General features: G+C 36.9%; 1 protein-coding gene across 3 annotated transcripts in view; it reads right to left on the bottom strand.

Moving 5' to 3' along the window:
• The window catches only part of dyrk1aa (dual-specificity tyrosine-(Y)-phosphorylation regulated kinase 1A, a), a 214,121-nt gene that overhangs the window by 45,589 nt on the left and 143,848 nt on the right, over positions 1-24,684 (bottom strand). For all 3 annotated transcript variants that reach the window (XM_039744457.1, XM_039744456.1, XM_039744458.1), the window contains exon 5: positions 4,193-4,389. In XM_039744457.1, the coding sequence (XP_039600391.1) occupies positions 4,193-4,389 (197 nt within the window). The remainder of the gene's footprint in view (positions 1-4,192; positions 4,390-24,684) is intronic.

The following is a 24,684-nucleotide window of genomic DNA, read 5'->3' as shown; positions in this document are numbered from 1 at the left end:
GGCGTGCTGGCAAATTACATTGGGAACCAACTATAGCCAGTTCCGGCGGTTTAAGGGTTAATCTCCTTCCTGTCTCGACCCCCTTCTCTCTCGCTGGCCAGTCTATTGTCTGCTTTTCTCCCTCAATGCCAGCTCCTCCTTAAATATGTCCATGAATGCAGCGTCTCAATCGCATACTGCAAAATGCCGATAGACCAACTGAGAAAGACAGCACCCTCATGTGCAGGTGCATCTTCACCTCAATTACCTCATCAACCTCCTGCAACTGTGCGAGCACGCACACCCAAGGAGATCAAGGCAGCCATTCCATTATTTGTTTATTTAAAAAGTATTACATATAGGAAGTAAAAATGTTAGGTTTGAATACAAAATGGGAAAATCATAAATACACCTTGTGAGAAGGATTTAGGAGTTATAGTGGACTGGTTAGACCTCACCTGGAGAACTGTGTGTAATTTTAGTCTACAGTATTAAAAAAAAAGATATAGCAGCACTAGAAAAAGTCCAGAGAACAGCAACTAAGGGATGGATTACGTGGAAAGATTACAAGAGCTGATCCTTTTCAGTTTAAGCAAAAGAAGATTAACAGGAAACTTGACTTAAGTTTTTAAAATTATAAAGGGCAAAAGTACAACCACAGACACATGGAATAAGTTACTAAGTAGTTTAGTAGACAGTAGCATTAATGGACTTTCAAAACTACAGTAGACTTGACGTTATTTTGGAAGAATTAATTGGACAGAACAGGCAAACTATGTTGACCTGAATGGCCTGTCCTTATCTAGATTGTTCTAATATGTACCAAACAACTACTGAGAGTATTCATATACAGTGATCCCTCGCTATATCACGCTTCGACCTTTGCGGCTTCACTCCATCGCGGATTTTAAATGTAAGCATATCTAAATATATATCATGGATTTTTCGCTGGTTCGCGGATTTCTGCAGACAATGGGTCTTTTAATTTATGGTATATGCTTCCTCAGTTGGTTTGCCCAGTTGATTTCGTACAAGGGACGCTATTGGCAGATGGCTGAGAAGCTACCCAATCAGAGCACGTATTACATATTAAATAAAACTCTTCAATGATATACGATATGCTTCCTGCGTAGTGCTTCGCATACTTGAAAGCCCAAACAGCACGTATTGATTTTGATTGTTTGTTTTACTCTGCCTCTCTCACTCTTTCTGCTCCTGCAGGAGGGGTGTGAGCAGAGGGGCTGTTCGCACACTGGCCTAGAGGATACGGACGCTCCGCTAAAAAATGCTGAAAGACTACCTTCACATTGCTCCGTTTCTTGCAGCTGCTTTGTCCGGCGGTGCTTCGCATATTGAAAAGCCCGAACAGCCCTATTGATTTTTGATTGTTTGCTTTTCTCTCTCTCTCTGACATTCTCTGCTCCTGACACGCACTCCTTTGAAGAGGAAGATATGTTTGCATTCTTTTAATTGTGAGATGGAACTGTCATCTCTGTCTTGTCATGGAGCACAGTTTAAACTTTTGACTTAAGGGTGTTCTCATGTCTAGAGGGCTCTAATAATGTTAAAAAACGTATTTAGAAGGTTGTAGACAGGTTTTCTATGCTGTAACTGTGAAAATAATCGATTTATAAATAAAGAATCCTACTTTGTGGAAATTAATTTATTGCGGTAGAGTCTGGAAAGGATTAACCGCGATAAACGAGGGTTTACTGTATACCGTTTAGTGGTACTGTCTAGCGACTCTACAGTTCTAAATATAAAATGTTAACAGTCATGAGGGAAATGACATAAATACTGGACTGTGCATTTACAATACCACTTTTAATATTAATCTGTATTTTTTATTTGAGTAGTTTCTTCGGGCATAACTGTGGCATTTATATCACAAAATTATCATTTTGAAATTGTGTGGTTTTGTCACAGGCACCGCAGCCTTTTTAAATGTTGTGTCTGTTGACAATCACTTTCTTTTTATATACAAGTTAGCTGTGCCAAGTTTACCAGGTCCTACTTTTGACCAGATACACTCTTCTGATTTCTACCTTTTGCTTTTCTTGCTTAGTTTTTTTAGCAGGAAGCTAACAGGTGCTAAGAAGATATAATGATAGGACTTTGTTTTCTGAGTTTGATGATTGGTAGTTTGCGTTGGCTTGGACATGGCAGAGGAGAGATGCTGGATTAAGAGAAAAAGAGGAAGACCTAAGCGAAGGTTTATGGATGTGGTGAGAGAGGACATGCAGGTGATGGGTGTAACAGAACAAGATGCAGAGGACAGAAAGATATGGAAGAAGATGATCTGCTGTGACAACCCCCAACGAGATCAGCCGAGAGAAGAAGAAGATTGGTAGCAATTCCAAAAACCCTCCCACCCCAGCCTGGCCATTGACCATGATCCTATCCTTCCCTTTAGTTAATTAAGAAATTTTCTGGACACTTTTTGCCCCTGATCATTTCAGCTTTGTGCATTTAAGAGGTCTTATGCAGCAAAAGGTTCTGAAACCCTAAAGCATGATAGCATATTTTGGCTGTTACATTCTCTCAACAATTTTTAGTAACCTTTAGCTAATATTTTAGTAAGAACTCTTTTGAAGGTGCATGCTATCTGTAGAATACCTGTAGAACATTTGACTATCGTGCTGACTTTCTATCTACAGAAAAAGAGGACAGTGGGCCTTTTTTTGCCTTGCTGTTTGCCATTCTCAACCTCCTGTGCTATTGAACATGTGAATGCTACTGTTTTCTAATGTTTTTTAACTTGATGCTTTTGTCATTTGATTTAGGTGTTTATGTTGTTATGAATTTTTCTTTATATTTCCACCCAAGGCCACTTGATTCTTCTCCATTCTTTTATTAAAGACATTTCATTTCAAAGCAATACTGGCAAAGTCTGTAGAACATCTTTTCATAATTTACAGAACATAAATAAACACAGACCATTTTTCATCCGATCTTGACTGTTCCAAATTGATTTCCAGGCCTCCCCTGTTCAGATTACAGTATACTATATGTGTACTAACCAAGACACAGAATTATACTTACTTAAGTCAAGTTTTGTTATTACTACATGTGATGACGCATGTTGCAAGTCGATGGCAGTGTGGGACTTAAGAATCAAAACAGTGCAACTCGGGCTCTGCGGCAGAGGAGTTAGGCTGCCACAAGGTGTTTATTGTGAAGCTGAGCTGATTGCTTGATTAGATTACCTGCTCCATACTGGCACCACAGTTTATAATCAGGGTGCTGCTCCCACAGGTGTATATGAAGGGAATGGTTGTAGCTTAGGGGGAGAAGTGCGTGTCTGGGGAAGTGTGAGGGGAAACCTTTGAGATAAAAAAAAGCAACCAACCAGTCTGAGTGAGCTCATGCTGAAGGTAGAGGAAAGTTCACAGGAGATAGGAGGGATGGCATCAAAGACATGGGCAAGTTTAAAGGCTGACTGCACTCACTGGCGTCTCAGAGGATGAAGACTGGTGCTTACTTCTTATGTAAACCTATTGATTCCCCTGAGTACTGGCATTTTAACCTTTTGATTAGGTCACAGACGAAGATGAACACCACAGGCAACTGTACTTTTTGTTTAATTGCTTCATGCTCAAGAAAACAATTCAATCTGCTTAGTCTTCAGCATGACTGGCTGTTCTAAATAAAAGACAACTAAACAGTTAACTTTTTATCTTTTAAAGAAAAATCCCATTAACATTGTTAGCTTTTCAAACCAGTAACAGGTGCATATTAAACTAATCTTAACATTCTGTTAATGCTATTAAAAGTAGATTTTAGTAGATTTTTTTTCCTTGAAGAGGCTTTTGATGATGTGTGTTATGTTTCTAAAGCATATGATTTTTTCTGATACAACTAAATTTTTCAAATTTAGGCAGGCAAGCACTTAAATTTATAGGACATAACATTTATAATTTCCAAATATCTTTGAATGACAACTGTTGATCATTTCAAACAAAGTAATTTCAAATGTTACCATCCACAGTATTACCTATTTTCCACTTTCAACTGACAAGGAGAAGACTTTTGTGGTAGTCCAACCTTCCTTTGACACTATGTTTTAAATGTGAATGGAAGGTATAAACATCTCAATTAAAAAAAAAACAAACGTTTGTACCAAGCTTTGTACATATATCTTACTTTTTAAGTATCTTTAGCATTAAAAAGAGGATATATTTCATTTATAGCAATTAACTGGTGGTTGCTCTACCTGGTTGACAACTGGCTGCTGAACCTGTTCATTGTAAGACAATGCAGCAACGGATGGGTCAGTACTCTGCGGATGACAGTCATTGTACTGCTGATGTGTATGAGGCATTTGTGTAGCCATCTGAAGGCCAGCAGCATGGAAAGAAAATGAAGGTGCAAGCCGAACAGATGAAGGTTTGCATGCTGAAGTCTCTCCCCCTGAAACAAAAAAAGAAGGCAATTGTATGTATTATTTGTTTCACTTACACTGCACTCAAAAATGTTCACAGATTACTAATTCAGAATAGTAAGACATGATTTGACAAGACATTTTTCCATACATAACAAAGAAAATTTGAAAATGGCATGAAATTATCATAACTGAAGGAACATCAGGAAATTGGGAAGCAGTGTATTTCTGAAAAAAATAATTCCTATGAGAACAATATTTTACTCTGTAGTGCCACACAACCTTGCCATGTATATGAAAAAGCAGACAGCCAAATCCAAAAACCAAATTGCTCTGATAAGTATAAATACTGTATACTCACGAAACAGTAAATGTTTAGGTGGAAATCTAACCTCTTCAAAAACTATACTGCCTAGAAAATGTATACACCCACTAACAAATAAACCTTAATTAATAAAAAAGTCAAAAGAACACTTCAAGCAACTCCATGCTTCTTGGATGGATATAAGAAAATATTCAAGTTGCCGAATATTCCTAGGAGTACAGTTAAATCAATCTGTATGTAATGGAAAAAGTATTGCATTGTTGTAAATCTACTTAGAGCAGGCCGTTAACAAAACAGAATGTTCGATTAAGACGACTAGTGAGGATGACCACCAAAAAACCTAGAACAACTCTGAAGGACTTAAAAGCTACAGTTGAGAAGAATGGAGAGATAGCACATATATTTGCCAGCTTCACCAGTCGGCGATTTCTGAGACAGTGGCAAAGAGAATGCCACTGCTATTTTTATTTAAAAAAAAATGCCCCACACATGACATTTTGGGTAGAGTTTGCCAGAAAGCACAAGGGAGGCTCTGAAGTTAGCTGGAGGATAACAAAATGTGAAAACTTCCAAAGAAGTCATTTGTAAACGTGTTTACAAAGTAAATGCTCAGTTTCTACAGGGTTCTTGAGAATGTGTATTGCAAGAATTCCTTAACTATGAAGCACACAGAAACAGATAAAAATTCAGAGATGTCTTTTAATGTCAGATTAACAATGAGCTGTGAAAACATGAATCCTGTTTTGTTACATGTTATCTTTTCTCCTATAAAAGAAACATTTTTTTTTTACCTTGTCCAGGAAACAATTGAGTCTCATAATGACCAAGTGCTGTCTAATGATTAGCTTTGGAGAATCACAGCACTGCATACTTAGAGGTTCCATTAAACATCTCCCCATATAGATTCATAAAGAATGAAAACATGAAGACACTTCAACTGAAGGATATTTACCTCCACATTGTGTAGATCACATTTTCTAAGTGTATTAGCTCCAACTGTAAATATGAGGAAGGTTATCTTAGGTTATTCTAAGATCTACAATTGGGTGAGCTAATAATATCAAACTTTTTTGAAGTTGCTATGTATTTTTTTCTATTTGAATACTTAAGTACAAACTATTTATTAATTAGTTCATATTTAAATTTTTAGGGAAAGTCGAACAGATAAAAAAAAAAAAAGGTGAAGGAACAGGTGGGTTTTATCATACCTCTCTCCATGACGACAGAGTAGATAATTCATTTCAAATTTTGACGGAGGTCATGAAAATTATCACAATACAATTTTCTTTACATACCTGCTCTCACAACTATAAGAAGCTAAATATAACTGACCTTAAATTGTGAACCAGTTTCATATTTTATTTTTAATTTAAATCAAATATACTGTAGACTCAAAGAAAAACAAATAAGAGGCAGAGATAAAATACATTTACTTTTCTTCACATCGTATTAAAAGATTTAGCCTTTAAAGAGTGGTGAATTTAAAATATATTTACTCAGTACATGAATTCTTCTTTTCTACAAATATATTTCATGATTAAATTTGACAAGGCCATAATAAAATGTAGTTTTGTAAATGCAGTATCATAGAACATTTCTGGAATCAGCTGCAAGGTGAAGGACAACATAGCAAGCAGAATGACATTAACCTTAAAAAAATCCAGATATCAGTCATATTACATCAGAATAAACAGCCTTGTGATGAGGGTAAAATACTAGCCCTGCTACTTGCCTAGGGAATTCACTTTAAGTTTCATTGCTGCTATTTATATTATGCCACATGCCATTGCTAAGGACGCTGCATGTGATCAGTAAACATATGCAGAGGTTGTCAATGTAATTGTGGATGACTAATGAAATTTGTGTTACAAATATAGTAATATACTATATACGTAAAGGTGTGCAACTCATTCGTGGGTCAAAGGTCCCATTTTCAATTCAAAAAGTCATTCCCATATGGATTAAGCTTTCCTGCTTATAATGTGTGTAGTTTCCATATACAAGGTTTACTACATAAACGTGTGAATAAAACTCAGAAGCAGTAAATACGTGTTCACCAAAATGAAGGACACTAAACCGAAATTGTAATATAAAATGTTTCCCTTAACATGCTTTTCTTAAGACACTCAAGGTGTAAAATGAGGACTACCAAGGAAAAGTTTCCACAAGCCATTTTACTTGGGACTATCACAGGTCTCTTTGTTATATTACACCAATTCAATTGAGCAAACCTGACTTGCAGGTTCCTTGAGACACTGCAACCTTGCTTCATCAGTAAATCATATTGTGATTTTAGGGGTGGGGTGGAAGGTGTCAACTTTTTTTTTTTATTTCTCAAAATGTTTTCACCTTTACATTGCTCAGAAATTTAAAGTTTGAAAACATTAGTTCAGATACAGTATGTACATTGGTTGAGATATTTATACACACTGGTCTGAACATATATGCTCTGACATTAATTGAGCAACTAGCCATGTTACCAGGCTTTACTCTAGAAATGTTTTACAACAACTGGCATCAGTTATAGTGCCATCAGTTAAATGGATATATAAGTACCACGTAACTGAGTACTTTCCTGTATACAATTTTGTTTTTTAAACTATGGCTAATATTAATTAGTTCAATAAAGCTTATTAATCTTGAACATGCTACGTATAATTGCTCATAAATCAACACTGCTGTTTTTCCTGATGGCTGGTCTTGGCTTTTGTTGTTGGTCATTAGAAAACAATTTTATAGGAAATTAATCTTTTGAACTGAAACTGGAAATATGTTGAATAACAAGGATTTCGGCTATAAATATAATTTCACTCTGGGGCACATCCTGTAAAAATAGCGACTTCAACCATTTGATCTATAATATTGTGTCATTACAAATATTTTGAGGGTTTAAATCAATAGCAATACACAAACTGAAACAGGATTAGTGCATATGGGAATGGCAGTTGACCTCAGAGAATGTGGATTTTTACTTTATTCACTAAAGAATTTATCCAGTTTAACACCAGTTTTATACTCATGAAGAAAGGGTACTGTACTACTTTTTTTAGTATTTTTGACACTAGTATGGCTTTACTGTGGTAGCCAAAGCTATAAAGCAAAGGTGTATGCAGCCCATGCAATGAAATCAATGTTTCAAGTATTATACAAAAAACACACAGGTGAAAAGAAATATTGTGGACTATGTACAGCATTGACAGCTGAAAGCATCTATAGTGTGTTGGCTGTTGGTTTGGAAGAGATTGCATCAGAATTCTGTATTCCAGTACATCACCACTCTCGGTATTGGGTAAAGGTGATTTAAAGTTAAATCATCAAAGCTAAAAACTGTGAAAGTCCTCAACTGTTGTATTGGCATCACAGCTTAAAATTAGTACTGCCATGTTATAGAGTGGGCTGGAATAAATGTCCACCAGAAAAAAATAAATAGTTACTAATTACTCTTATTCACTCAAAAGCACCATTCTGTTGTTTTTATATCATATTCTGAAAAAGAACATCGCCATCCACTACAGAAAAAAAACTGCATTGCTCCATTGTAGCTTGACTCCATCTGTGATTTTGTTTTCTATTTCCAATGTTTTCCTAATTGTTGATTTATACTGTGAACTTTTCAATTTAAATTCTTTATTGTCATGTGTACAAGTACCATGTGCAATGAAATGCTTGCTTGCATGTATCCCTGCAGACAGTGAACATGAAATTAGAGAACAGTGCTGGCTTATTCAAAAACGCAACCGTTGCTTAAAAAAAAAAAAAAAAAAGTACACTTCAGATTATTGCTATGCGTGGAGTGCATAGTAAAGTGAGGTGCAACCTTGGCCAAGTGAATTAAACCACCACCATCCAGTGGCTTTAATCTCACTGAAGATTAAGTGAAGCTTTCAAATAATTGTTTTTAGTGTTTGGGAGTATTTAATGGTTGGGGGTAGGTGGTGTTTAAAAACAAAGGAAGACTGTTCTGTAAGAATTTGGCAACATTGTACAAAACTATGGGATCATTTACACTGATGCCAGGAAACCACTTCCAGCTGTACTCCTCTTTCCCTCACTATACTTTCCATTACTTCTGCAGCTTTCTTCATTTGCATACACTGGAAGGATATTTCTCTGCATGCTCAAGGCACTCTGCCAAAAAAAAAGGACATGGTGCATTAGAAAACCTCACTTACTGCAGTATTATTATTGAAAAATAAAAGACTAAAATAAAAAAATTTTCTCTTTTCACTACTGTTGACTGAAATTTAGCGACTCTAATATGTCAAAACATTTGAGATTTTGGGGAAATTAATTTTTATATTGCAGGGGCTTTACACTCCCAAATAAATTTAAATGTTCTTTCTTAGAGAATTTGTACTGACCTAGGCATACAACTCTGCTAAATTTCAGTTTACTAACTGTTTTTGCATACAAGTGAGTCAGCTTTGCATGATATACTAAGTGTGAATTTCCAGTTTCTGGGAATGGCTGTGGAGTGTTGCCTTTTGCTACAAAATTCTACTGAAAAGATGGAGCTGTTGAAAGTCGTGCATAGTGAGAATGCTATGAAAAAGCCAAGTGTCTTTGCGAGGAGTAAGAGGTTCGAGGAGGGGTGAGAAGATGTGACAATGCCCGAAGTGTATCATTCATTATTACAATGTCCCAAGCCACAAAACATTAATTCGGTGTTCACAACGTCCTGGTTAAGAAATCAATTACTAAACTGGATCATCCACCTGACTTGGCCCCTTGTAATTGTTTCTCTTTCCAAAAATAAAAACTGGTATGAAAACATGAACATTTTTAAACATTGCTGGCACACAGCATAACGGAGCAAAAGAATTCAGTTATGTTTCTAGCAATGTCAATGTTATTTAACTAAATGCACAGCTTCTCAAGGAGCTTACTTTGAAAGTTGCCGTAGCTGCTAGTGCACAGACATGCAAACCTTTTTCCCTGAAGATTTATTCTGAGAATTACATTGTCTCACCTACTGTATATATACATGAACCAACTTTAGTCAAACTGAAATCTTGGCAATAGAAGAAAATATCTAACCTAACTAACTGGGCTTTCACATGTAAGAGGTAAGCACTGTATTTAAAAAGTCACATTTTAGAGATATCTCAGATCAGTCATTTTATGACACTAGAAGCTGCACGAAAATGTCTACTGTCCACATGGGTGCATGATGCTGACCAAAGATTTCAAACTAAAGTAGCCAAGGAAAAGAACTGGACTGTGCTGCTTGCCAAGTAGTAGAGAACACCTTAGGATATTAAGTTCAGTACAGATATCTTTGTGTGAACCCAGCCACATGTAATGCACAAACCAATGTGCTTCTTTGTGCCCATCCCAAACCCAGATAAATGGGGAGGGTTACATCAGTAACAGCATCCGGTGTAAAAGCAGCCTAGGTGGGTGGCTCTCTGGGGGCTAGTTCGCCCCACTGAAAGCAAGTGAGTGGGGTGAGCAGGAGAGGTGGCCTCCTGTTGGATCTGAGGAGCGACTACAGGTGCGCGAAAGATCACGGGAGGAGAGCCAACCTTGACGCTCTGGCAGTGATGTCCGTTCAGAGGCTAAGACAGATGTTAACTGAAGGAGCTCGTGGCTGTTGGGTCTCCGCCAGCTGAGAGAGCAATGGGTGAGCCGGGATCAGAGTGATGGAGGTGGGCCAGAGAATAACAAGGGAGTGAGAGACTGCATTTTTAACCTCTGATTTTAAAGGATTTATTTATTGATGGTTTTAACCCCACTGGACACACTTTTTGTTTTTGATTATCTATACTAATACAAGGCAAAGCATGCACGCACGTAGTGCTGGGCGATATGGAAAAATCATATATCACGATATGGATTATTTTATATCACGATATACCACCCACAATAAAGTACGTTTTCAGTTATTCTCTGAAACGTTTGACAAAAATATCACTGCATACTTTTTTTGCAACTTTATTTTGAAGTGACATTTAACTGAACTGTCACAAATGAGAAAAATACATTTTAGTTTAGCAATATAAATGTATCAACTGACAACAGATGTGGTGGAGGTAGAGCTACAGTAGCCTTCACATATTTTTATCCACATCATAGTTATTTAAATAGTATTATCAAAATAAACTTTATTTAAAAAAAAAAATTAAAGTGCACAACCATTTCAAGTTTCTGAGCAGAAAAGCACTCAATTATAAAAAATAAACACAAAACATTTTTCAACCTTGTAGTACAAAGTTTGCAAACCAAAATAAAGTATCAAAAGTAAATATCAGAGTTGAACATAACACTGTTTAAGGCATTAGCCATGAATAAAAGTGCAAACATAAAAAGGCTACTTTGTAAAAGTAGAAAAAATGACTCTGTCAAATTTATAGATAGATAAATACTTTATTAGGGGGTCTTTCTCGGAATTACTACAGTAAAAATGACAGAACAGTAAACTAAAAGTACCTCATACAAATTACTGCATGAGTAACGCACCTTGGGCTATCATGGCTCCCGTGTGGTCATCTGGAAAGTACGCAGTCTGTAAACAGCGAGCACAGAGGATCCAGTCTTTGCTGATGTAATGGATGGTTACGCTCATGTAGGGCTGCGTAGCTCTGCTTGTACACAGGTCAGTTGTCAAGGCATAATGGACCACACTGCGAACATCCTTCTCTACTTGGGCCCGGCATGCGTTATATAAGAGAGGCAACTCGACTTTACTGAAGTGCTTACGACTGGGCATAACGTACCTCGGGTCAAGGACTTTGACGAGGTCTCGGAAGCTACCCTTCTCAACTGCATACACGGGGGTCATGCCTTTACAAATGTAATGCAAGATGGCACATGTGATTTCTTTATGGCGCTGGGACGTTTTTTCATACGGTGTGCGTTTTATGAAAGACTTTAATTTTAGGCTGGCTATATTTTTTCTTGCCACTTGCCCGGGCTGTTTCACAACTTTCTTTACGTCACATTTCTTCGATTCTCCCATATTCTTTTTCGTGGACCTTCTTCAAGTGGTAAAAGAGGTTTGTTGTGTTAGCGTCGGGCGCGGAAACAGTCTTTTGGCAGAGTTTGCACATGACTGTCTTCTGCTCCGTTTTAGAGCTCTTGAAGCCAAAATGCAACCAAATCACTGACGTACCCCCACGTTTCGGTTAAAGTACTTCTTGGGCTGCTGCCTGCATAGCAGTTTCAGTTTGTTGCGACTCCAGGCATTCATCTTTAACCTCTTGCGTCTCCATCTTTAAGCACTCACGAGTTAACTAGCGTAAAGCATGTCGCAACAACGTATAAAGCGTCTTGTCGCAAAACCACAAGACGGAGTTTCTTTGCGAAAAAGTTAATTTTTATTCTTGATTATCACTTATATAAAGGGTAGAGTATGCATTGCATAGCGACAAGACATTATCATACATTTCTCATAGCCTATTTAATGCAATATTTTATTTAGTAATTGATAAAATTAGGTTAGAAACGATAGAAACGATAGAAGAGAAATAGGACGATAAGACACTTTTCTATCGTCCCCACAATACATATTGTCATATCGCCCAGTATTACACGCACGCATGCACGCACCTGAAAAAAACATACATTATATAATTAAGAATGCAGTGAAACAATTAGAAGCGAGCGAGTGACATATTAAACCATATTCAGCGGCTCACGTGAACTGACGCAGTGCACAGACAAAAAGCAACAGTTCCAAAGAGTGCTGAACAAAAACCGAATTACACTGCTACGCTCAAATAGATAAACCACACGCCGTGGCGCAATAGTAGAGGCTTCGCCTCTAGCGCCGGCTTCCGGGGTTCGATGCCCAAGAGGGGATGCACTGAGTATGTACGCGCGCTTCCCGATACATTTTAGCCTCGCATCCCCTTGGTTTGAGACGTATGAAAAAATATGCAGTTAACGCAGAAAGACAGATCACCAATTGAAGCTTTATGAATAATGGATACTTTATTCGCGATCAATGATTGTTTTGGTAAAGCCATACTCAGTGTATTCATTAGATGAACGGTAAAAAAGTAAGAGCGAGGGAAGGATGACTTATTGAGGCACGCAGGCAAAACCACAATAGCACGCTGGCTCGATGTACTGTAGTGCGTCAACTCGATCTGAATTGCGATCACATTTGAAAAATATATCTTTTCAAGTTCCATTTAGTCCATATGTGTCAAACTCAAGGCCTGCAGGCCACATCCGGCCCGGCGTGTAATTATATCCGCCCCGAGATCATTTTATATACTGTATTATTGTTATTAATGGCCCGGGATATGAAGCGCTGGTAACACAATAAACTACAGATCCCATAATGCAGCGCTTCAGCTGCCTTGCCAACACTTACGCGTTAATCAAGTCTAGCTTATGATGCTGCAAGTTATTGCGAAGCTAGCCCACACGATGCCGAAGAGAAAAGGTGATTCTGAACATAGAGCCTTTAAAAACCGATGGGAGGCTGAGTATATGTTTACTGACATTGCCGGTAAACCCGTGTGTCTCATTTGTGGAGCTAATGTGGCTGTAATTACAGAATTTAATCTAAGACGGCACTATGAGACAAAACATCAAGATAACCTGAAAGACCTGAATGCAATGCACAAGATACAGAAAGCAGAAGAGTTAAAGAAGAATCTGACACTTCAGCAGACGCTTTTACCCGTGCAAAATCACAAAGCGATTTCAAGTGAAGCTACTTTTATGGGAGACACAAATGCACCAGTGCAACTTGCCCCACTTTCCCTGTTGCCAAGTAATGTTGAACCAAGTCGACACTACGGTGTTCCCAAATACGCACTTTGCTGATAAACTGAGCGCACGGCGCTTTGGTGACTTTGAAGAACAAAAAAAGAATTTTGAGTTGTTTCGCAACCCATTTGCTGTCGATGTGGAAACTGCACCTGTGCAGATTCAGATGGAGGTGATTGAGCTGCAGTGTAATGGCACACTGAAGGCAAAGTACGATACTGCAGGCCCGCACAGTTTATTCACTCCATTCCGCAAAATGCTCCAGCTCCTTCTACATGCGGCTCGAACCTTGTGCATGTTTGGTAGCACATATCTGTGTGAGAAGCTCTTCTCAGTCATGAAGACTAACAAAACAGCACACAGGAGTCGCCTCACTGATGAGCACCTGCAGTCCATCCTGAGAATCTCCACAACACAGAACCTCACACCAAACATAAACGAACTTGTTGCCAAAAAAAGATGCCAGGCTTCCAGCTCTGATAAAATGACATAAGAGCAAAGACAACTGAATGATTTGATTTGTTATTGCTGAAAAGAACAAATTTTATTTATATTTCCAGGTTTTGTTATGCACCATGTTCATATTTGAATTTGTATAATTTTGACAGGATATATTTTTATGGAGAGCAAAATCTTTTGGGATATTTAAAATTTAAGTTTATTTTTATATAAAATTACATAAGAGTAAAGAAATTTGAATGTTTGTTCTTTTAATTTACTTTATTTCTAACTTGTATAATTTAGACAGGATATATTTTTATGGAGAGCAAAATATTATAAGTTATTTAAGGTTTGAGTTGATTTATTCCGAATAATATTCTGTCGACTAAATAAAAATTCCTTCTATTTAAAATTTAAATAGAAATTGAACATATACGATAGTTGTGTGTGTGTGTATATATATGTTTATATATATATATATATATATATATATATATATATATATATATATATATATATATATATATATATATATATATGTGTGTGTATGTATATAGATATTTGTGTGTATATATGTGTGTGTATGTATATGTATGTGTGTTTATGTAGAGATCTATCTATATATATATATATATATATATATACATATACACACACACATATACATATATCTATACTAATAAAAGGCAAAGCCCTCACTCACTCACTCACTCACTGACTCAATGACTCATCACTAATTCTCCAACTTCCCGTGTGGGTGGAAGGCTGAAATTTGGCAGGTTCATTCCTTACATCTTCCTTACAAAAGTTGGGCAGGTTTTATATCGAAATTCTACGTGTAATGGTCATAACTGGAAGCAGTTTTCTCCATTTACTGTAATGGAGATGAGCTTCAACGCCGTGGGGCAGAGTTTAGTGTGACATCATCACGCCTCCCACGTAATCACGCAGTACATAGAAAACCAGGAAGACCTCAAAAAAGCGCTCAAGAAAACATGCATTATATAATTGAGAAGGCAGCGAAACAATAAGAAGCGAGCGAGTGACATATACAACCATATTCATGAGTTCTGCTACTTGGAAACAAAGCACGATGTAAACCTACACTTTAAATTAAGTTCATAGACAGGCTGCGCTGGCGTTTGTAATTTAGTGCCTGCCCATATAAGGCCGTCCGTCAGCGGCAATCCAATAGCAAACTGCCACGGTAAATATTCACGGGTGAAGGACTGTGCTTATGGAGAGGAAGATGAGATGGTCAGGGTGGTGTTTGACACAAACTCAGCGAAACTGCGAGAGAAAGTTTTAAGTGCCAGGACTAAGGTAACATTAAATAAAGCTATGGACATAGCACGAGATGGCACCAGCACAGCTGGGAACCTTCGATGCAAGTACACCGAGTGGCTCACGTGAACTGACGCAGTGCACAGATAAAAGCAACAGTTCCAAAGAGCTGAACAAAACCGAATTACACAATTGAAAAGGCAGAAAAAATATAAAGCGCCTGATAAACATATTCATAAATCCAGCTACTGTGGAAACAAAGCACACGGTGAAAAAAGTCAATGTCCCGCTAAAGGAAGACAGTGTAAAAAACCCGTGCATGCAGTGTGTCAGGTCTCAGATAAAGAAGAAGACGAGCTGTTTATTGATGCAGTAAGAAACGAATCGATGAATGAAACCTGTCATCTTTACAACGATTGACAAACACGGAATGTAACTTGAACACAACACATCCTACAAATACGAACCTGATTGAAAGAAATAATGATAATCAAATCCTTGATGACAGCAACACTCAGTAACACTCACAAAACAAATACTGTATATTGACAGTCATGTTACGTTATTTTTAAAATGTTCCCTTTTCTTTTCTACCTTTTTAACACACTACTTCTCCGCTGCGATACGCGGTATATATATATATATGTATATATATATATATCCCGCTCTACATACTCGAATAATGGATACTTTATTAGCCATCAATGATTGTTTTGGTAAAGCCATACTCAGTGTATTCATTAGATGAACGGTAAAAAGTAAGAGCGAGGAGGATGACTCATTGAGGCATGCAGGCTGTAGTGCGTCAACTCTATCTGAATTGCGATCACATTTGAAAAAATATATCTTTTCAAGTTCTATTTAGTCCATATGTGTCAAACTCAAGGGGCGGGCCACATCCGCCCGGCGTGTAATTATATCCGCCCGAGATCATTTTATATACTGTATTATTGTTATTAATGGCCCGGTATATGAAGCGCTGGTAACACAATAAACTACAGATCCCATAATGCAGCGCTTCAGCTGCCTTGCCAACACTTACGCGTTAATCAAGTCTACATTATGATGCTGCAAGTTATTGCGAAGCTAGAGTTATTGCACACTGAGTTTGCACGGCGCTTTGGTGACTTTGAAGAACAAAAAAAGTCCGTCTACATGCGGCTCGAACCTTGTGCATGTTTGGTAGCACATATCTGTGTGAGAAGCTCTTCTCAGTGATAAAGACTAACAAAACAGCACACAGGAGTCGCCTCACTGATGAGCACCTGCAATCCATCCTGAGAATCTCCACAACACAGAACCTCACACCAAACAGAAACGAACTTGTGGCCAAAAAGATGCCAGGCGTCCAGCTCTAAAATGACATATGAGCAAAGACAACTGAATGATTTGATTTGTTATTGCACGTAAGGCGGGAGTCAACCGTTTTAACAAACAGCGTATTGCACTGATCTGAAATAGCTGTGTGTGTATATATGTAGATATGTATGTATATGTATATGTTTATATATGTATGTATATATGTGTGTGTGTGTATGTATGTATATGTATGTGTGTGTATATATGTAGATATATATGTATGTATATATGTATATGTATAGATATGTATATATATATATATATATATATATATATATATATATATATATATATATATATATATATATATATATATATATATATATATATATATATATATATATATATATATATATATATATATATATGACAACACCACTCATCACTCACAACAGTGACAAAACAATTACATTGACAATAAGGTTACGTTATTTTCAAAATGTTTCCTTTTCTTTTCATTGCTTCTTTAACACACTACTTCTCTGCTGCGAAGCGCGGGTATTTTGCTAGTATATATATATATATATATACACACACATATACATACATATACATACACATATACATACATATACATACACATATACATACACATACACATATACATATATATATATATATATATATATATATATATATATATATATATACATACACATATACATACATACACATACATACATATACATATATATATATATATACATACATATACATACACATATATGCCAGCAACACTCATGACAATGACAAAACTATTACATTGTCAAACATGTTACATTATTATTAAAATGTTTCCTTTTCTTTTTACTTCTCTGCTGTCAAGCGCGAGTATTTTGATATATATTATATATATACTGCTCAAAAGAATTAAAGGAACACTTTTTAATCAGAGTATAGCATAAAGTCAATGAAGCTTATGGGATATTAATCTGGTCAGTTAAGTAACAGAGGGGGTTGTTAATCAGTTTCAGCTGCTGTGGTGTTAATGAAATTAACAACAGATGCACTAGAGGGGCAACAATGAGATGACCCCCAAAACAGGAATGGTTTAACAGGTGGAGGCCACATTCAGCATGAGCAGTTTGGTGGTGGGTTAATGATTTTCTGGGGAGGCATATCCATGGAGGGTCACACAGACCGCTACAGGCTTGACAAAGGCACCTTGGCTGCCATTAGGTATCAGGATGAAATCCTTGGACCCATTGTCAGACCCTATGCTGGTACAGTGGCTCCTGGTGCACGACAATTCCTGGCCTCATGTGGTGAGAGTATGCAGGCAGTTCCTAGAGGATGAAGGAATTGATACCATTCACTGGCCACCACACTTTCCTGACATTACCCAGTCTATATCAGTATAGATATCCAGGAGGATTTCTTTTTCCCATTGAGATCTGATGTGTTTTCAAAGTGTTCCTTTAATTTTTTGAGCAGTATATATATATATATATATATATATATATATATATATATATATATATATATATATATATATATATATAGATAGATAGATAGATAGATAGATAGATAGATAGATAGATAGAGAGAGAGAGAGATAGATAGATAGATATGACAACAACACTCATATCAATGATAAAACAATTACATTAACAATCAAGTTACATTATTTTTAAAATTTTTCCTTTTCTTTTTCATAACTTCTTTAACACAGTACTTCTCCGCTGCGAAGCGCGGGTATTCTGCTAGTTTCAAATAAAAGCACTTTATCACTTTTTGGAATATATCCCCTGGCTTTGAGAGATTTGTCCCCATTTGTCAGCTCATCTAGGTGACATTATCATGAATAAGGCCAGATGTATCTGAGGCTGGGTTCAAACTGATTTACCATGGTGTGGATAGGAGGGAAAATGGGACAGAGGTTATCCTGAAGGAACAGTATATCAAAACAGTGATGGAGAGAGGGATGATTATAAATATGGACATTGAAGGCATGATGATGAATGGTGTTAGTGCATATGCCCTGCAAGTTGGGTATGCAATGGATGAAGTGGTGGAGAGTGTACCCAAGAGAGATTTCAATAGACATGTGGGAGAAGGGAACAGAAGGGATGACAAAGTGATGGGTCGGTATGGTGTCAAGGAGATGAATGAAGGAGGTGAGATGATGGTGGATTTTGAAAAAACAATGGACGTGGCTGTGGTGAATGCATATTTTAAGAAGAGGGAGGAACACAGGGTGACATAAACAGTACCGAATGTATTAACTTTTCTGGTGGCTCACCAGCTGCAAAAAAAGTCTTAAGACATTTTATTTGTATAGCTACCTTGACTCATTTGTAAATTGGTTACACAAAAAAATACGAGTCTTTGTATTTGAAATAAATGTGGGCCATGAAACAGACTGAACCAGTTTATACAAGATCACATATCTGCAGTAAAAGCAGAGTTGCAAAAAGAAAGAAAGTTGGTTTACTAGCACTAGTATCTGTGCATAGATAAGTTTCTTAATTGTATGGTATACCGAGTAAGCATACATACAGTTGTGCTTGAAAGTTTGTGAATCCTTAAGAAATTTCTATATTTCTGCATAAATATGACCTAAAACAACATCAGATTTTCACTGAAGTCCTAAAAGTAGATAAAGAGAAACCAGTTAAACAAATGAGACAAAAATATTATACTTGGTCATTTATTAAAGAAAATGATTGAATATAGCATATTTGTGAGTGGCAAAAGTATGTGAACTAGGGCTGGGCCACATTGTACCGGTATTACCGTGAAAGGTATAATGTTAGGCAATGATAAGAAAATGAAATGTCGCGATAGAATATGGGTAAAACTTGCATGCGCAGTGCCTTAATTTTCATACGCACATGGCGGAAAAAGCATGGCGGCGACGGAGAGTGAGAAGGGTGAAAGCGGATCGTTGAATGAAACAGATGAACAAGAATTGGTTTGTAAAAATGGTGCAACTTCAGTGGTGTGGAACTAGTTTGGTTTTTGCCCATCAGATACCCAACAAAGCACAATTTTTTGTACAACATGCAAGCGGGCCGTCGTGGCGAAGGGCGGAAACACCACAAACCTATTTCATCATTTGAAGCAGAAGCACTTGTTGGAGTATGTATATATATATATATATATATATATACACACACACACACATATTATATATACAAGTATTCAGACCCCCATCAATTTTTCACTCTTTGTTATAGTGCAGCCATTTGCTAATATCATTTAAATTAATTTTTTTCCTCATTAATGTACACACAGCACCCCATATTGACAAACAAAAAAAAGAATTTTTGCAGATTTATTAAAAAAGAAAAAGTGAAATATCACAGGGTCCTAAGTATTCAGACCCCTTGCTGTGACACTGATATTTAACTAAGGTGCTTTCCATTTCTTTTGATCATCCTTGAGATCACCTTCATTTGAGTCCAGCTGTGTTTGATTATACTGATTGGACTTGATTAGGAAATCCACACACCTGTCTATATAAGACCTTACAGCTCACAATGCATGTCACAGAAAATGAGAATCATGAGGAAAAAGGAACTGCCTGAAGAGCTCAGAGACAGAATTGTGGCAAGGCACAGATCTGGCCAAGGTTACAAAAAAATTTCTGCTGCACTTAAGGTTCCCAAGAGCACAGTGGCCTCCATAATCCTTAAATGGAAGACGTTTGGGGCGACCAGAACCCTTCCTAGAGCTGGCCGTCCGGCCAAGCTGAGCTACCGGGGGAGAAGAGCCTTGGTGAGAGAGGTAAAGAAGAACCCAAAGATCACTTTGGCTGAGCTCCAGAGATCCAGTCAGGAGATGGGAGAAAGTTGTAGAAAGTCAACCATCACTGCAGTCCACCAACAGTCAGGACTTTATGGCAGAGTGGCCTGTCGGAAGCCTCTCCTCAGTGCAAGACACATGACAGCCCGCATGGAGTTTGCTAAAAGACACCTGAGGGACTCTGAGATGGTGAGAAATAAGATTCTCTGGTCTGATGAGACCAAGATAGAACTTTTTGGCCTTAATTCTAAGCGGTATGTGTGGAGACAACCAGGCACTGCTCATCACTTGTCCAATACAGTCCCCACAGTGAAGCATGGCGGTGGCAGCATCATGCTGTGGGGGTGTTTTTCAGTTGCAGGGACAGCACGACTGGTTGGAATCGAGGGAAAGATGAATGTGGCCAAGTACAGGGATATCCTGGACAAAAACCCTTTCCAGAGTGCTAAGGACCTCAGACTGGGTTAAAGGTTTACCTTTAACCTGTTCTTGAATGGCCCAGCCCGAGCCCTGACTTAAACCCAACTGAGCATCTCTGGAGAGACCTAAAAATGGCTGTCCACCAACATTTACCATCCAACCTGACAGAACTGGAGAGGATCTGCAAGGAGGAATGGCAGAGGATCCCCAAATCCAGGTTTGAAAAACTTGTTGCATCTTTCCCAAGAAGACTCATGGCTGTATTAGCTCAAAAGGATGCTTCTACTAAATACTGAGCAAAGGGTCTAAATACTGTGTGTGTGTGTAAATGTAAATATTATATTATATATATATATATATATATATATATATATATATATATATATATATATATATATATATATATATATATATATATATATACTGTATATATATATATATATATATATATATATATATATATATACACACACACACACACACACTTTGGGGTGCGAGCAGCTGTTGCTGGGCGTGCCAGAATCCATCGAGGAAGAAAAATGAAAAACATTATTTGTACACAATCTTAATTTATCCATCCATTCCTAAATGATTAAATGGGCAGGCTATTTCGTATAAGTGCAATACTCTGCTTGTTAAAATGGATGACTTATGCTGCATGACCCACCTTCTCTTGAGATTCAGTTCATGGGCAGATGTTTTGACATTTTCCTTTAGAATTCTCTGATATAATTCAGAATTCATTGTTCCATCAATGAAGGTCAGCCATCCTGGCCCAGATGCAGCAAAACAGGCCCAATTCATGATACTACCACCACCATGTTTCACAGATGGGATAAAGCTCTTATGCTGCAATGCAGTGTTTTCCTTTCTCCAAACATAATGCTTTTCATTTAAACCAAAAAGTTCTATTTTGGTCTTATCGATCCACAAAACATTCTTCCAATAGCCTTCTGGTTTGTCCACGTGATCTTTAGCAAACTGCAGACGAGCAGCAATGTTTTTTTTGAAGAGCAGTGGCTTTCTCTTTGCAACCCTGCCATGCACACCATTGTTGTTCAGTGTTCTCCTCATGGTGTACTCATGAACATGAACATTAGCCAATGTGAGAGAGGCCTTCAGTTGCTTAGAAGTTACCCCGAGGTCCTTTGTGACTTGGCCGACTATTACACACCTTGCTCTTGGAGTGATCTTTGTTGGTCAACCACTCCGGGGAGGGTAACAATGGTCTTGAATTTCCTCCTTTTGTAGACAATCTGTCTGACTGTGGATTGGTGGAGTCCAAACTCTTTAGAGATGGTTTTGTAACCTTTTCCAGCCTGATGAGCATCAACAACTCTTTTTCTGAGGTCCTCAGAAATCTCCTTTGTTCGTGCCATGATACACTTCCACTGACATGTTGTGAAGAGCAGACTTATAGATAGATCCCTGTTCTTTAAATAACATAGGGTGCCCACTCACACCCGATTGTCATCCCATTGATTGAAAACACCTGACTCTAATTTCACCTTCAAACTAACTGCTAATCCTACAGGTTCACATACTTTTGCCACTTACAAATATATGTAATATTTGATCATTTTCCTTAATAAAATAAATGACCTAGTATAATACTTTTGTCTCATTTGTTTAAATGGTTTCTCTTTATCTACTTTTAGGATTTGAGTGAAAATTTGATGAGGTTTTAGGTCATGTTTATGCAGAAATATAGAAAATTCTAAAGGGTTCACCAACTTTCAAGCACAACTGTAAGATAATATGCAACTAAAATCTGTCACATCAAAATAGTTGCGAGTGAATTTGTGGAATTTCTTTATTAATATGTCACCGCTGCCAGCAAATGCAAAAGTACAGTTTTATCACTAAGGATCCCTTCTCTTAAGATTGATAGTAAAATAGTATTTAAAATAAATCAGACATTTGGTCAATTGAAGGAACACATTTTAAATGCAAGCACCAGAGAGTACCAGCTTGAATATTACTGATAACACCAAGACAGCTGATCAAAGAGACTGCACTGCCTCTCTATCCCTGCAATGCATACACAAAATTGGGAGGAAAAATGGATTATGATTACCCAAATGCATTAAACAGTCATTAATATTTTTCTCGATCCCCTGCTATACTTCTGTTTACTTCTTGGAAGAAGGACGACTAAATGTCTATATCCATCTTTCGTTTATATAAATGAGCCACTGTGAGTCACTGCATGTTTTACAAGGCAAACAACTGAATGTAGTAAAAGCTGCATTCTGATGATATTTCCCTTTCATTACTTATTTAGCAGACACCTTAAAGTAAAGAAACTTACAAAACAATCAGTAAAATACATTTTAATATTTATCAACATGTTAATAAAGTTGAAAGTAAAAATTTAAACTAATGTAAAAGAGGCATGCATATAGTTGGTTTAGTATTGTGGCTAAGTCAAAAATAGCAGTTTAAACAGAAAACACACCTGGTAGCTTAAATAGTGTGCGTGTGTGTGTGTATATTTAAGAAACCCATTCAGTGGAGCAGGTGGTAAAGGAATAATGGGCAGGACAAAACTAAAGTCAGACTTTGCTTATCCCCCCGACCAGCATTACCAGAGAAAATACTTGGCATCTGGTATTTTGGCATCCCAAACTTTAAGCAGTCACTGCATACAAGGGATATGCACCTAACTACAACTGTTTTAATATACCCACCATTGCTATGTCCCAAACATTATAGTGTCCTGAATGGGGGTAACTACTTAGAAAAGGTGTTGCAATTTCTATATGGTGTAACCAAAATGTATGCAATAATCTTAAAATCTGCAATGAACATTTCTTTCATGTCAAAATTATTCGATTTGCAGTTTATAACTTGAGCAATTACACAGTTTTATTTTCTTATCCTTTCTCAAGTAAATACAGTATATATATTTGCGGGTTTGTGTGAGTAAGCATATATTGTATAAAATATATGTACTCTATGTTACTTTAACAATTATATTTACATGTGTACAACTGCTAGAACCTGTCCAGTAAGACAATGGCAGAATAAAAAAAGTAATAAAATAATTCTAAAAGCATAATGCTTCATTCATAAAAAGAACAGTGCAAAAGAATATAATTGATTATAGACCCTATTGCTGTAATGTAGTGGGCAATATTTAATATTGAAGTACTTTTAATATTTTTCTAATATTTACTGCACAGCTTTGCCAAAGTTGCAATATTGGTATTTACTTCAAAGGTAAAATAATGTTTTAAATAATAAACTTAATTTATATTTAAAAAGCATTAAGTTACATAAGGAAATAATTAGCCTGTCATCATAAACATGCTGACAAGCTGACATACTAACCAAATTGTGATTTAAATCTATTTTACAAATTTGATAGTTATCAAAACCTGCTAACTTTTAGACATGTTCCCATTAAAAAAAAACACTACCAAACTTGCACATACAGAATGAATTTTATGTACAGTACTCTGCCATTGAACTTTTTATCACAAAAGAAAGCAAAAAATTATAATGGGCAAATGACATAAATAGGATGTTTGCAGGTAAAAACGGTTATTGAAGATACTCTAACATTAGTTGTACAGTACACTCCCAAAATTTGCGGGGGTTAAGTTCCGAAAAAACGCAAATTTTGGATGGGGTTAAAAAAAATGCCTATTTTCATAGTTTAAACCCTAAATATGCCCCCAAAACACTTTAATTTCAAACTCAGCTTAATAAATTACCTAGAAATAAAGAATGTAAAGGTAAACCTGTATACTGTACTGCTATATCTCCTGCGGTGCTAGAATTTAAAATACAGATGTTACCGCTTTATGTACTGTAATTCTTTCATGTGCGTTTTCATTGCCAGAAGCCTTAGACGGTGCAGGGCGTTTCGGCGGCATCTTGGGGCTTTAACCTTTAAACTGCCACATACTTGGGGGTTAATGCATCCCTGGATGCCAAATATTTTTTGCTGCGCTTTAAGTAAACGTCACAATTAACAAAGAAAAAGTGAAATTTTAATGGAACACTTTTTTTCATATAAAGA

Source organism: Polypterus senegalus, chromosome 2 (genome assembly GCF_016835505.1).
Source record: "Polypterus senegalus isolate Bchr_013 chromosome 2, ASM1683550v1, whole genome shotgun sequence".
NCBI lineage: Eukaryota > Metazoa > Chordata > Cladistia > Polypteriformes > Polypteridae > Polypterus > Polypterus senegalus.
This window is presented reverse-complemented; position numbering and strand designations above follow the sequence as displayed.